This window comes from Leptidea sinapis, chromosome 36 (assembly GCF_905404315.1).
Source record: "Leptidea sinapis chromosome 36, ilLepSina1.1, whole genome shotgun sequence".
Classification (NCBI taxonomy): domain Eukaryota; kingdom Metazoa; phylum Arthropoda; class Insecta; order Lepidoptera; family Pieridae; genus Leptidea; species Leptidea sinapis.
Genome location: NC_066300.1, coordinates 783,520 through 796,062, shown reverse-complemented (window position 1 = coordinate 796,062; position 12,543 = coordinate 783,520). Strand labels below are relative to the sequence as shown.

At 32.7% G+C, this 12,543-nt stretch overlaps 2 protein-coding genes across 2 annotated transcripts in view; one reads left to right on the top strand and one right to left on the bottom strand.

The window, feature by feature from the left end:
- The window catches only part of LOC126975525 (recQ-like DNA helicase Blm), a 43,280-nt gene extending 38,024 nt beyond the window's left edge, over positions 1–5,256 (bottom strand). The window contains exons 1-7 of the mRNA XM_050823464.1: positions 4,770–5,256; positions 4,636–4,694; positions 4,500–4,540; positions 3,762–3,896; positions 2,766–3,026; positions 869–1,994; positions 593–748 (exon numbers count right to left, since the gene is read on the bottom strand). Coding sequence (XP_050679421.1) covers positions 593–748; positions 869–1,994; positions 2,766–3,026; positions 3,762–3,896; positions 4,500–4,540; positions 4,636–4,694; positions 4,770–4,855 — 1,864 coding nt within the window. The 5' untranslated portion in view covers positions 4,856–5,256. The remainder of the gene's footprint in view (positions 1–592; positions 749–868; positions 1,995–2,765; positions 3,027–3,761; positions 3,897–4,499; positions 4,541–4,635; positions 4,695–4,769) is intronic.
- A 1,178-nt stretch (positions 5,257–6,434) lies between these two features.
- On the top strand, positions 6,435–8,050 carry LOC126975508 (uncharacterized). The gene is made up of 2 exons (XM_050823438.1): positions 6,435–6,699; positions 6,875–8,050. The coding sequence occupies exons 1-2, from the start codon at positions 6,572–6,574 to the stop codon at positions 8,031–8,033; spliced, it is 1,287 nt and encodes a 428-aa protein (XP_050679395.1). The 5' UTR covers positions 6,435–6,571; the 3' UTR covers positions 8,034–8,050.
- Positions 8,051–12,543: the final 4,493 nt, after the last annotated feature.

Below are 12,543 nucleotides of genomic sequence, written 5' to 3'. Positions count from 1 at the left end.
TGCTCTCCCAACTGAGCTAACCATTCGAGTGACGTATCGTCATGAAATCTTGTATGCTTTGTTCAACTCTCAGGTTGTGGCTTCATTCAGGCGCAAATTTTATGACAGTTGAGTTATAAAGTTTGGGTTAGTCAGATTATCAACTGTAAAGTAGATCGTGTAGATGAAGCCAAATTATATACGCCGCAGCGAAGCGGTACGACGAGCGACTGCGGCATCCTAGTAATTCATGATTTCAAACTGTGGTATGCAATTCTATGATTTTTTTTTACTTTCGTAATTAGTGCATCTTCCTATAACACAAGACGGCATTTGAATGTTGTACCTATATCAAATTGTAAGCAATTCTGTCAACAACAAACGCGTGCGTACCGTTTTCGTATCGAGAGAGCGACTAAGGCGGCCAATTGCCTCCATTTAGGCGATTCATTTTCGGCGCGCTAGTGACATATCTACCTCTTTTAAGTTACTATAATATCATTGGGTTATCTGTACCTACATATTCTTAATAATTTTTAGAGTTTTGAAGGACTTCAACTTACACATCAAAGTACCTTAAAATAATTAAAATATGTATTATAAAAATACTTACCACCACCGGTAGGCATTAGCACAAAGCAGTCATGTCCTAACAGGGTAGCATTAATTACTTGCAGTTGGTTGGGACGGAATGACTTCAGACCAAACTTCTCTTTGAACATTTCCATCATCAGCGCTGAGTGAGGGTAGTTTAGACCATCAAACTCACCTAGGGCAAAGTCAAATTATAATAAGCAATGATCTAGTAACTCGTAAAGAAATATGACTTTAAATCAAAACAAAAATAATTTATTTATTCTATTTATACATACACATAAATAATATTTACCAGTAATTCCATCATTTTGTGTTCCCTCATGAAAATCTCCCATACCTTCATATTTTGAGTTATTTACAACAGACTGGTCTATTAAATTTATTTCATCCTTACTAGAGTTATTTGCTGTTTGAGATATATCCATTTCATCTTCGAAATCCTCAGGTCTGTACTCCGGCCAGCCATCATCATCCAATGTGAGAGGTTTATCATTTACAACTACCACATTACTCGTACTTGCAGTGGTGTCACTGATATTAATGACACTATTTCTATTGTCTTGTGTTATATCTGTTTCATCATCAAAATCAATAGGCACTTCATAGTTGTCACTCTCATCAAATTCATCATCATTTGGTGTTTGCTTAACAACAGGTGACTCTAAAGTCTCAGACTTATTAAAGTTTATTAAAGCACTTTTACTTAACTGTTGTGCTTGGAAAGGCACAGAACTATTAGTAATCGGTTGGTATTGTTTTGGCATTTCTTCATTTACAATTGGCTGCAATTTTGATGAAGCATGTTTTAATCTTTCAAATGTGTTTGAAGGAACATCTGCATTTGAAGTACTTTGATTTAATTCACTAGCTTTTGATGGTCTTTTGAAAACAAACTTTCCCTTCCCTTTATTAGTACTCTCTGATATATTTAAATTTTCTATATCTGATGTGACACTATTATTGTTACTATTGGTAATAGAATTTGGAGATTCAAACTGCAATGATTTCTTTTTCATGAAATCTGAATATATTGTTTTAGTAGGTTGATTCTTATCAAAGTTGACATCAGGTGTTGATGTTTCTATTTTATCCCTTCTTGCTTTCACTTGACTAAGATCAAAGTCATCTAAATCATCATCATTTGGAATGTGCAATATTGATGGACTAATCCTTCCATTTGTTTCACTACTTGTATTTAATTCTGTTGATAAGTTCAGATCTTTTGCTTTCAAGTTTATAGTTGATTTCAATTTAGCTTTCAAATAATTTATCTTTGAATATGTCTTTCCATCATAACCAGGGAACTTTTCCTTTATACAGTTTGGAATTCTATTAAATGCTTCACTTATTTTCTCTAATAGTTCTATGTACATTGTTTTGCAATTATCAATGTCGTCAGGAGTCAAACTTGCTTTATCCTGCAAAATAATGTACTATGAATTGCTAAAACCACCCTGAATGTGGGAGCTGAACTTTTATTTAGGAGGAGTACTTATAACTGTGACAAATACTTTTTCTAAATAAGTTGTATGATACACTGCTTGCTTCATATATGCAATCTGCAGTCTGCCTGCCATAGGTATTTAGTATCTAGCATACGGAAAAATCCAATGAGTGGGTGTTCAAAAGAAGTTTGATAATTAGTAATGGAATGAAATTAAACTAAATCAACTTAAAAACTAGTGGTATATTTATTAAGGTTCTAAATGAGGTAGGTTTTTTTTTTATATGAGGCAAATGGGCAAGAGGCTCACGGGATTGGGAGAGGTGAGGCAACCGCCCATGGACATCCGCAACAACAGGTGTGTCAAGAAATGCGTTGCCGGCCTTTAAGGTGGGAGTATGCTCTTTTCTTGAAAGTCCCTAAGTCATATCTGTTCGGGAAGACCGCTGCCGGTAGTTGATTCCACAAAGTGGCTGTGCGAGGCAAGAAATTTCGGACAAAACGCGCGATTGTGGAATGCCAGACGTCTACGTGATGCGGATGAAGGTACAGGCTAATTCCTTATATAGTATGTATGTACACCCCTGTTGTTGACCATTTATAACTCTGTACTCCTACTTATGTAACAAATGCAAATAACGTAGTGAAAGACTAGGTCCAATAAAACCTACTTCAACTTTGAAGATTTTAAATGGCATTGGCAGAATCTATCGTAGACATATAAAATTTGCTTATAACAACATACCTTATCTCGTTTTTTCAAAGCTGGGTGGTTTGATATAGTAGCAAGAAGACCGGAGATAGATCCATCCAACCTTAAATTCTTTAATGGATCCCTATCTTTTCTGGGACTCTGTTTAGTTGGTGTCTTTAAGTCTCTTTCCTTTGTTTTCTCTAGATTTTTGGGTGGTGATGGTGTTGCACTTATCCTTATTGAGTTAACAGATTCCAGTCTTTTACTTTTCTGCTTTTTATTAAAGGCACTTGGAAATTCATTCATTTCATCCTGAAAATTTTATTATATCAAAAACTATGTGATATTTAAATAATTGATCTAGTAAACAGCATTCTTTTCACTTTTTAATTTTGAATCAGCATTATGTACAGCAAAATATTGACTTTAATATTATATATTATGTCATACTATTAAGTAGTAAGTAGTACTTCTAAGAAGCTGTATGTAAAGTTACTGTTATCACACTGAAGTATGATTACAGTTTTTTCTGACAAACACTGTCCTGTCCTTTCCTGTGACACCCTGACAAGAACAGACAGTGATCACAGCTTACCATGACATGTACAATAAAACATTATATTGTCTATAGGATGCTCAACTCAAATCATGAATGTGACATAAGGGAAAGTGTTTTTTAATGATTCACTTATTGATAGCACAATAGGGATGTGTACCCCTATGAGACACAAGTGTGAATAAGACAACGGACTGACTTAAGACATAGCTAGCCAGAGCATGATTCTCCAGCCAATTATTCCTTGTACTTTTAGTTTTTCTTTTGTATGTAAGAGATAGCAAACATTTTTGAACAAAGGCAAGATGACCTTTAAAATCACATTATTATGTAACTCTTACAAAGAGGAACAATTTAATTTTCATAAAAATAATTATCTATATATACTCTTATGGATTTAATTCACTTATTTATTTTAAAAATAGAAAATATAGAAAAACAAACAATGCATAATTGTAGTAAAAAGAAACAAAGTATTTTATAAATCTTACCACATCCATGTCAATGTTGTTTTTTTTTTTATTTTCAGTAGTAGTAGTAGAAGAGTCTTTTTCGTTCACATAATCTTGAGAAGTCTCAAATGAAAACATATTTGGTGAGTCATGAACATCCCCTTTTGCAACATTCTGTAAAATTGTCTAAATTAAATAGTAAAAAAAGCTAAGTTTATATTTTTACATATTATGTGCACTAGACTTATATTTTAATTCTGTAATAATTCACTATTTATTAGGTTTTTACATACAACAATATATTAAATTCATTAATTGGTGATATAGCTGTCTTCAGATATATCAAGACAATAAATAATGAAAGTATAAAATATTCAAGTAATTCAGTGAATTTCCCAATTTGGGACTGGTAGTTGTATCACAAATATTTTGTTCCACTTAAAAACCAGTCAACTATGGAATGTTCCTTGCACCAAGTTCCTAAGAAGTTATTGCTTAGGACTATAAAAAGTGTATTAGGAAACTAGCTAAAAGGCTGGAAATCTCATATGATTCCTATGGTTTTCCAAGAGAGTATGAATGGTAGTGTACATGTGTCCTCCTAGTCCATAAAAATAAAAATGCAAAAGAATAATTCTAATCTGTACGGTAATCACAGGTATTTTTTACAACTCAACAATAATGAGCATATTTTGCTTTTGAAATTGTATTTTAATCATTAATATACCCTTCGGTTGATTAAATAGTTTTTAAGATTAATATTATGACTACATTTACCTGCCTTACAGCTTCTTGGTCCTTTATAAAAGGTGGTATGACTGAAAATAAGGATAGATTATTAAAATGTTTAATCATATCTAGGTTACTTATGTATAGGACCAAGTAATACTTTAAAATTTTATGGAAAACTTACAAGATGAACTCGAAGACTTTGATTTCCAAACAAATTTTGACTTTTTTTCCATACTTGCACTGAAAATTATTATATGAATAATCAACTAAATCGGATGTTTTTTATTATTTTACAACTTGCACTTGCCCACTTACTTTGCGGTAGAGTTTCTTTCATCTTTTTTAATATAATTCATCAGAGAACTATGTTTATTCGTATTACTTTTCTTTTTCGAATCCATCTATGCAAATTGCAATCAGAAAAAGTTTCGTATTTTTCCCGCTACAGCTACTACAGCAGTCGAATTTTTTCAAGCAGTTGTTTTCTTTTTCCGTAGTTTTCTCGTTGTAATGTTCATCGCTGTACTAATTACTACCTATATCTATAAACCTATTTAGTATTTAATTTATGGAATTAGGCTTTATAAAAATTATTTATGTAGGTATCATCACAATGTTTTCATTTCGATTTTTTATTTGTAAAATATTTTTTATTTCTTCCCTTTATTGGGGAAGGCAAAGGCAGAGGCCATGCAGCCATCGTCTAAGCGAAATTGTGACAAAATAAAATGACAGTGAAAGTATTTTAGGCTTTTGACAGTCAAACTATTCTGTAGTAGGACCACGTCCAACGCGGCGATTCTGGCCCACGTGCGTGCCACTCATCATGCACTGCCACCACCAGTCGTTGCGTTCCGCTCGCGCGGAAAAAATCACGCCAACTGATCGTTTCGCGCCACGCCGCATCCTACCTGCGGCTAGAGGTGGGCGTTATAACACACAACACATTATATATTACAATATATTTTTACAACAGTATAACACATTATAAAATTTGCCACTAGACTGTTATAATATAATTATATTAATTATTTCCGTACTATTAAAATTCGTTTGAAATTTAATTACAACGCCATCTATGTACACGAGCGGAAAGGTTCGCGTTTCTTTTATTATATTAAAATTTTGTAAATTTAATGTTTTTTAAAAGATGGCCCTTTTTCTAATTCGCTTTAGTAAGTCCTTAGTATTCAAAGTAATGTGAACACTTCGCATATCACAATAAAAGCTATTTTTACTTGCGACGAACAAATATAAAATTATAACACTTGTTTTAGATTGAAAAGTATTGTAAACACTCTTGCTATAAACATTAGAGCTATTTCTACTTGCGATGAAACGAAGATAAATAACATTTTGGATAAAACAACACTTTCATTCATTAAATGTTTGTAAAAACTTTAGTATGAATAGTAAATTAAATGGATATGTGTAATATATAATACGTCTTGAGTTATTTTTATTTTTTATGTAAATAGACAGTGTTAGTGTAAAATTAAAAGTTTTGTGAATAGTGTGAATATACGTTTAGTTAATTGTTCTGTGTATGTACACAGGTAAAATAAAGGTTTTTTAAAAGCACACCACAAAAAATTCCATCTACCTAGTACTTTGTGTTAAAGTAATTATTCCTCTTCAAATATGTTATATTATAAAACTAAATAACTTCAAACCGCAACAACTACAACTATCAGCGTAAATAATTTCGATTAAAATTTATAACATCTAATATATATTATAACAGTTTACAACAACAGTTAGAAAAATATAACACAACAGTATAATAGGCATGATGACAACAAGTAAATTTCATTGAAATAATTTGTGTATATTATTACAAAATTCCTAATTCTAAAACTCTGATTCTTTTCATAATTAAAAGCAAGATGAATATAATAATCGATAAAATAAAATCGCTAAATACGGCAATCCGCCATGAAATGTTGAACGCCAATCAGAGCGCATGACGTCACGTTAGAGTTCTTTCTCTTTGTTTACATTTGAATTAGGTACTTAAGATAATACACACTCGCTCGCTTTTTTAATTGAATACGCCGTTATTGTTTTGTTATTAACTTCAATTTCTTTTGTGTAAATTGATTGCGCTAAATTGAGTCATGGAACAAGGATTTACAAAGGCTTCCAGCGCAAATTTACCAAGAATCGACTTGATAATGCTAGGAACGTTTCTGGCATCAAACAAAGACTGCTGTTCAGCAGAATTTAGAAATGTTAAAACTTCCATGTAAGTATTGTGTATTAAACAGTTAATTAATTATTTAAACCATAAAAATAATTCGTTGAAAGCATAGCTATTGTACCTATTTCAGTATAACATTCAATATTACAATTTGAGGTTATGTTTATGTTAAATATTTCTTTTTGCAATTAAATATTTACCATGGCTTTAATTATTTCAGGTCTGCTAGGGCATCTTATGGTGATGATGCTGTAAGCTATGTTCAGGTCAAACGTGAAGGAAATTTGTGCACAATAAAAGCTAAAATCTGCCCAGAACATAAAGTGCATGCCAAGTTGTATGGAGTGTCTTTGGTAGTCGACGAACAAGAAGAAACAGTTAAGTTAGTAGAATGTCATGATTGTGTGGCTTCTCAAGGAGGCTGCAAACATGCCATGGCATTCTTAATGTGGGTTCATCGCAGAAGTGAAGATCCATCTTGCACATCCATAGAATGCTATTGGAGGAAATCCAAACTTTCTAGAGTTAGGAGTACCCTTAAATACATAACTGCTACGGAATTATCTAAGGGTAGCCCTAGCTTACCATCTGATACCGAAGTATTCAAAAAGTTTGTAGAAGAAGGGAAGAGAAGAAGGTTAACCGACTGTGAATTAATGAAATACCAAAATGACCATGTTTTTGATAGACTTTTAAGTCTATCAATGGACAATTTAGTGTTGAAATATAAAGAAAACTGTTGTAATAAATTTTTGAATAGTGTGATATTTTCTGATGCTGACATCAACAATGTAGAAGAAACAAGGGAGCAACATAAAAGTAAGCTTTGGTATGAATTAAGGTATGGCAGAGTGACCGCTTCAAGAGCATATGAATTCAGTAGGTGTAAAACCAGTGACGGCACTCTGATGGCAGTAATAATGGGTGGAAAAATTCCAGACACAACAGCTATGAAACGTGGTAGAATTTTGGAGGATGAAGTGAGGAAAACTGTAAGTGCCAACCTGGAAAAGAAAATTAGAAAATGTGGGTTATTCTTATCTAAAAATTATCCCATGCTAGCGGGTTCACCTGATGGGATCTGTGAAAATAGTATAATAGAAATTAAGTGTCCTATGAGTCAAAAAACAGTTAAAGCATATGTAAAGAATGGGAAGCCAACCCAAAAGTTTTATGTGCAAATGCAACTTCAAATGTTACTAACAGGACATAAAAAAGGCTACTTCTGTGTAGCTGACTTCAACTACAGTGCCAATAAGAAAGTAGATATAATGGAAATTATGTATGATGAAAAATATGTATCAGATTTTCTTAAGGTAATAGTCCCTTTGTGGAAGGATAATGTATATCCAGTGTTATATAAAAGTGTAATGTTATAAAAAAAAAACAGTTTATGTAAAAATGTTTTTATTTGTAGGATAAACCTCTGATGATCTTCACACATTATATACTAATTTACAACACTATATAAATATTCATTTACATTCACTTATATCAATGTTTTATGTTAGACTAGCTCATATTAAACAAACGAGTTTAAGCAAAGTAACAATGAACTTCGAAATAATACTGATTCTTTGTTTAATTATCTGCATAATACAATAACTTGCACTCAAAATTGTACAGTCAAACAGGATTTCAGAAACTGAATCTAACATTATTCTGAAACTGAACTGGCATATATTCTTGATCAAGCTGATTGATTTGATCTTACAAGATTCTTTGATCAAACAAACATGTATATTTATTTGATCAAAGAATCTTGTAAGTTAATCAATCCACAGGCAATGGTTATAACATCATCTAGCAATTTGACTAAATTAACATTTACACATGCATGCGGCTTTAACATACAGAATTCACGTAGGCGTCTAATCACTCTCTCCACATGAATCCTTAAGCTTGCAATTTGTTTTGTTTCCCTTGCCTCATGTTTTGATAGCTTTGTACCAGTTGCAACACTTGGAGGTCGTACTAAGTTCACTCCCTGTTTTCTTAAATATTGTTGTACATGTTTGAAACCTCTGTCAGCCATCACACGCATACCTGGTTGCAAACACTTTATAAAATCACAAGATTCGACCGACAATGTGTCAGTAATTCTTCCTCCATATCCTGGAGAAATGTAATTGATTAGTCCATTAGGAGTACAAGACACAAGATACTTTATCGTATTAGCTTTTTTGTATTCTGACCAGGAGAGAGCCTGGTTCACTGCTTTTGAAGGCTTTTCTATCTCAATTTCTAAGCAGTCTATAATACAAGTTACATTGTAATATTTATGCCTAAAGGCCATAGGCAAATTTTTTCTTATGGAATCTTTATCTAAGACAACAAGAAAAGGTCGCATCAAACTAGCTATTAGTGGTATATTTTTCAGAAATATCTTGCTGGCATATGTCGGATCAATAGAAAAATCATCAGAAAGCTCTCTGAAACTACTATTTAATTTAATTTTTTTCAAGCACATTATTATATGGTGTGTGGGAATATTTAACTTTTTTTCAATTAAATCTATAAGGTAGTAACAACTGTTAGGAACTCCAATGTAAGACCATGGGTTCTTTTTTATTTTCTGCACTGTATATGCCAAGATTCTTGATGCCTCTTGTTTCTTATCGTCTTCAATTAATTCACTGCAGTCTGAAGACGATTTAATTTTTAAATATGTCACTGATGGTGATTCACTATGTGCTACAGATGGTGTGTATGAAATATCACTGTCAGAATCTGCCTGAAATCCTATTTTCTTGGAACATTTTTGTATGGTGGATATGGATGGCTTGGTACTTGTGATTTTAAATGGTGAAGTAAAAGCAGAACGACAAAAGGGTTTCGATGGTGAAGTCATCTGATCTACTGATTTTATTTCTGTTTGAACAGCTTTACTTCTGAACTTATTTGTTCTATACACTTGAATGGATTTATTTACCATCTTAGGTGCATCTTTTGTAGTACTTTCCTGCATGGCTGATGTTCCCGGCGTTGGGTCTTCAAGTTCTAGCTGTTCTGTTGCAACAGAACAAGTTGTAGTTGTTTTATTTTGTAATTCTTGCTCAGCTTCTGCAACAACTTCTCTTCTTTGCTTTTTCACACTATATTTCCTTTCGTTTGAGTCGGAAGTTCATTTTCTTCTGTCAGGTTGGCATTCAAATTTTGAGAGAACGCACCCAGGTTTCATGCGAATCTGCGACACTGACCCCATCACATGATACTCCATGTAGTTTGCCATATAATTTGGTAACTGAAAATGAAATAAAATACCTTTTTAATAGCTCATTCATTGAGGATTTGATTATAATAAGTAACAGTGAGTAAGAGAATCATAACCTCCAAAAAGTTTGTATATCAATGTTTACTTCTTCCCATTAAAATTAGCTTATAATGAATTTAGCAACAAAATTCTACAAAATAAAAAAGGAAATACTTACGTCAAAGTGATCTTCACAAAAATAAAGCTGTGTAGTGGGTAATATTCCTTCCAAATCACGTCTTGCAAGTTCAAGCCACTTCTTTCTTAATTTCTTATCGAAAGGAACGAAAATAAATAACTTCTCAGGAGTTTTTATGGACGTATTAGTACACAGAGGGACGGAACACCACCGATATGCTTTCGAAGTCATGTTTTTAATGTAAAAACTAGTAAAATGTCCAAATTAAATATGAATTAGATAATGTTTACATATACCGAATGTTCCTTGTACTCTAAAGTGACGTAAGCAAGCGACGCCATGACACTTTGACGCGTTTTGATGCAAATTTTAAATTTATGAATCAAAAATTATTTTTTAAGTACTAAACCTAAATTTTCCGCAGAAATATCATGTTTATTATAATTCATATATATTTCCAAATATTATAGAACAGTTTCTCAAAATTTGTCATCATGCCTATTCATTGAAATATTATAACAGTTTAGCCCACCTCTACCTGCGGCCTTTCACATAGGCCACTTCAATTGGTACCTATCGACTGTTTATTCTTTTAGCGCCGCATGAGATCCGCCGCGAAGAGCCGCGTCCAGATCGCTCACGTAGGACGTTGCATAAGAGCCCGCGCAGAGAACGGTCTGGAATTCCGAATTCAAAGTTCTGCATTCTTTATAATCTACTGTGTCCTAACAACAGCGGGCAGTCAGAATGCGGTGATCAAAGTGTAGTAGATTTAAGTCATGCAGGCTACAAAAACTATTTATTGACATGAGAAAATAAATAAAATTAAGCAATTCATGAAATACCTACTGCTAAATTCGCGTTGTGTTAATTGGGTGCACTCAAACCTTTTTTTCAAAGCTTTTAAGCTCCACAAAAGGGATGATTTTATCGGAAGAACAAACGAAACTAAAACGTGTGCCTATGTTGGAAATCTCGGACGGTCAACGGCTACTAGACCGCGAAATTGGAGCCGATATCTGACCGCTCTCTGTTGTGTGGGCTCTTACGATAGTTTAGATTTTTGCGTAAATAACGGGTTACCCAATGATTAAGAAAATATTAAAATTATTTATAAGATGGTGTTAATACTCCTTGTCAGAGCCGCTATATATATATGCATTCTGAATCTCGGAAACGGCTCCAATGATTTGAATAAAATTTAGTATAGAGGTAGTTTCGGGGGTGAGAAATCGATCTAGCTAGGTTTCAATTTAAAAAAATGTAGTTTTATCCGTGTTTTAATGAGAAACAGCTACAAATACATAGGTAAATTTCGCTACTAGATACAAGACTATAATAGCTCATTGGGTGATCCGGAAAGCAGAAGACCGCGGTTCGAATCCAGATGTCCAATTAGTTTTTTTTTGTTCAAGTTTTGTACATTCCTAAAAATCCGAGCAAGGCTCGGTCGTCCGGATATTAGTGTTAATGTAACAATCAACAATTTTAAGAGATTGTTGCAGAAGTAATGAAAAGATTCTAATAAGATAAAAGATTCTGATAAGAAGTAATGAGAAAATTCAATCTTCATTCAGGCGCAAATTTTAATTATGTATTAATCCTAGATGTGAGGGTCATCACTTGAAAAACATAACAAATTGTTAATGAAAAGGTTTTATTTATGACCAATAAACCCTCACATATTTCCGCCCCTAGGGTGCATTCTCGTATTTTCAAAATAGTTGACGTTAAGTTCCGATCCTACCTAAGTTTTGCTCGAGAATTGTATTTTGCTATTTATTCCCCCTAAAGTTAAGTGAACCAAACGACAACATATCGAGATATGTTTCCAATGTAGTTCTACAAAAGGAATATACTTCTACCACTATTATCCGTTAAAGGATTCGTTATTTTTAGTGATAAGCCATGTCCATTCTTGAAATAATCATTGGGTTAGAGCAAAATATTTCATTTGACAGACTTTTGGCGGGAACTCCAAACGTGGCAGTCGATTTAATTATTTTTACTGTTTTTCATTAAAATATCCTTTGTAAGTATTACCAAAACTTATTTTAATTACTTAATTAAATAAAAATGTAATAAATTGTAAATAAAACAGTGCCTGAACCCAACTTAAACCAAACTCAAATTGCAAACAATAAGAATATTCTGATGGCAATGGTCCAAACTTTAGTTGAATTGGGTAATAAAACAGATAATGAACCTGTGACTACACTGTTCATTAAAGACTTACTTTTTAAAAATCTGTCACATTAAAGGACAGTACAGTACACAACATACAGCAGTTATGTAATAGCAATGGTTGGGCGAACATCTGTTATAATTTTAACAAACTACACCTGTTAGTTTTATTTGGAAATACATCAAGTTATTTAAACGAATAAAATGCAATAATAGAACATATAAAGACGAATTTGTTGTCCCTCTCTTATAAAAATTATCTCAAAATAGATGTAGGGTTATTGATAATCTAGAAAGTTATTTTCAAATTAAT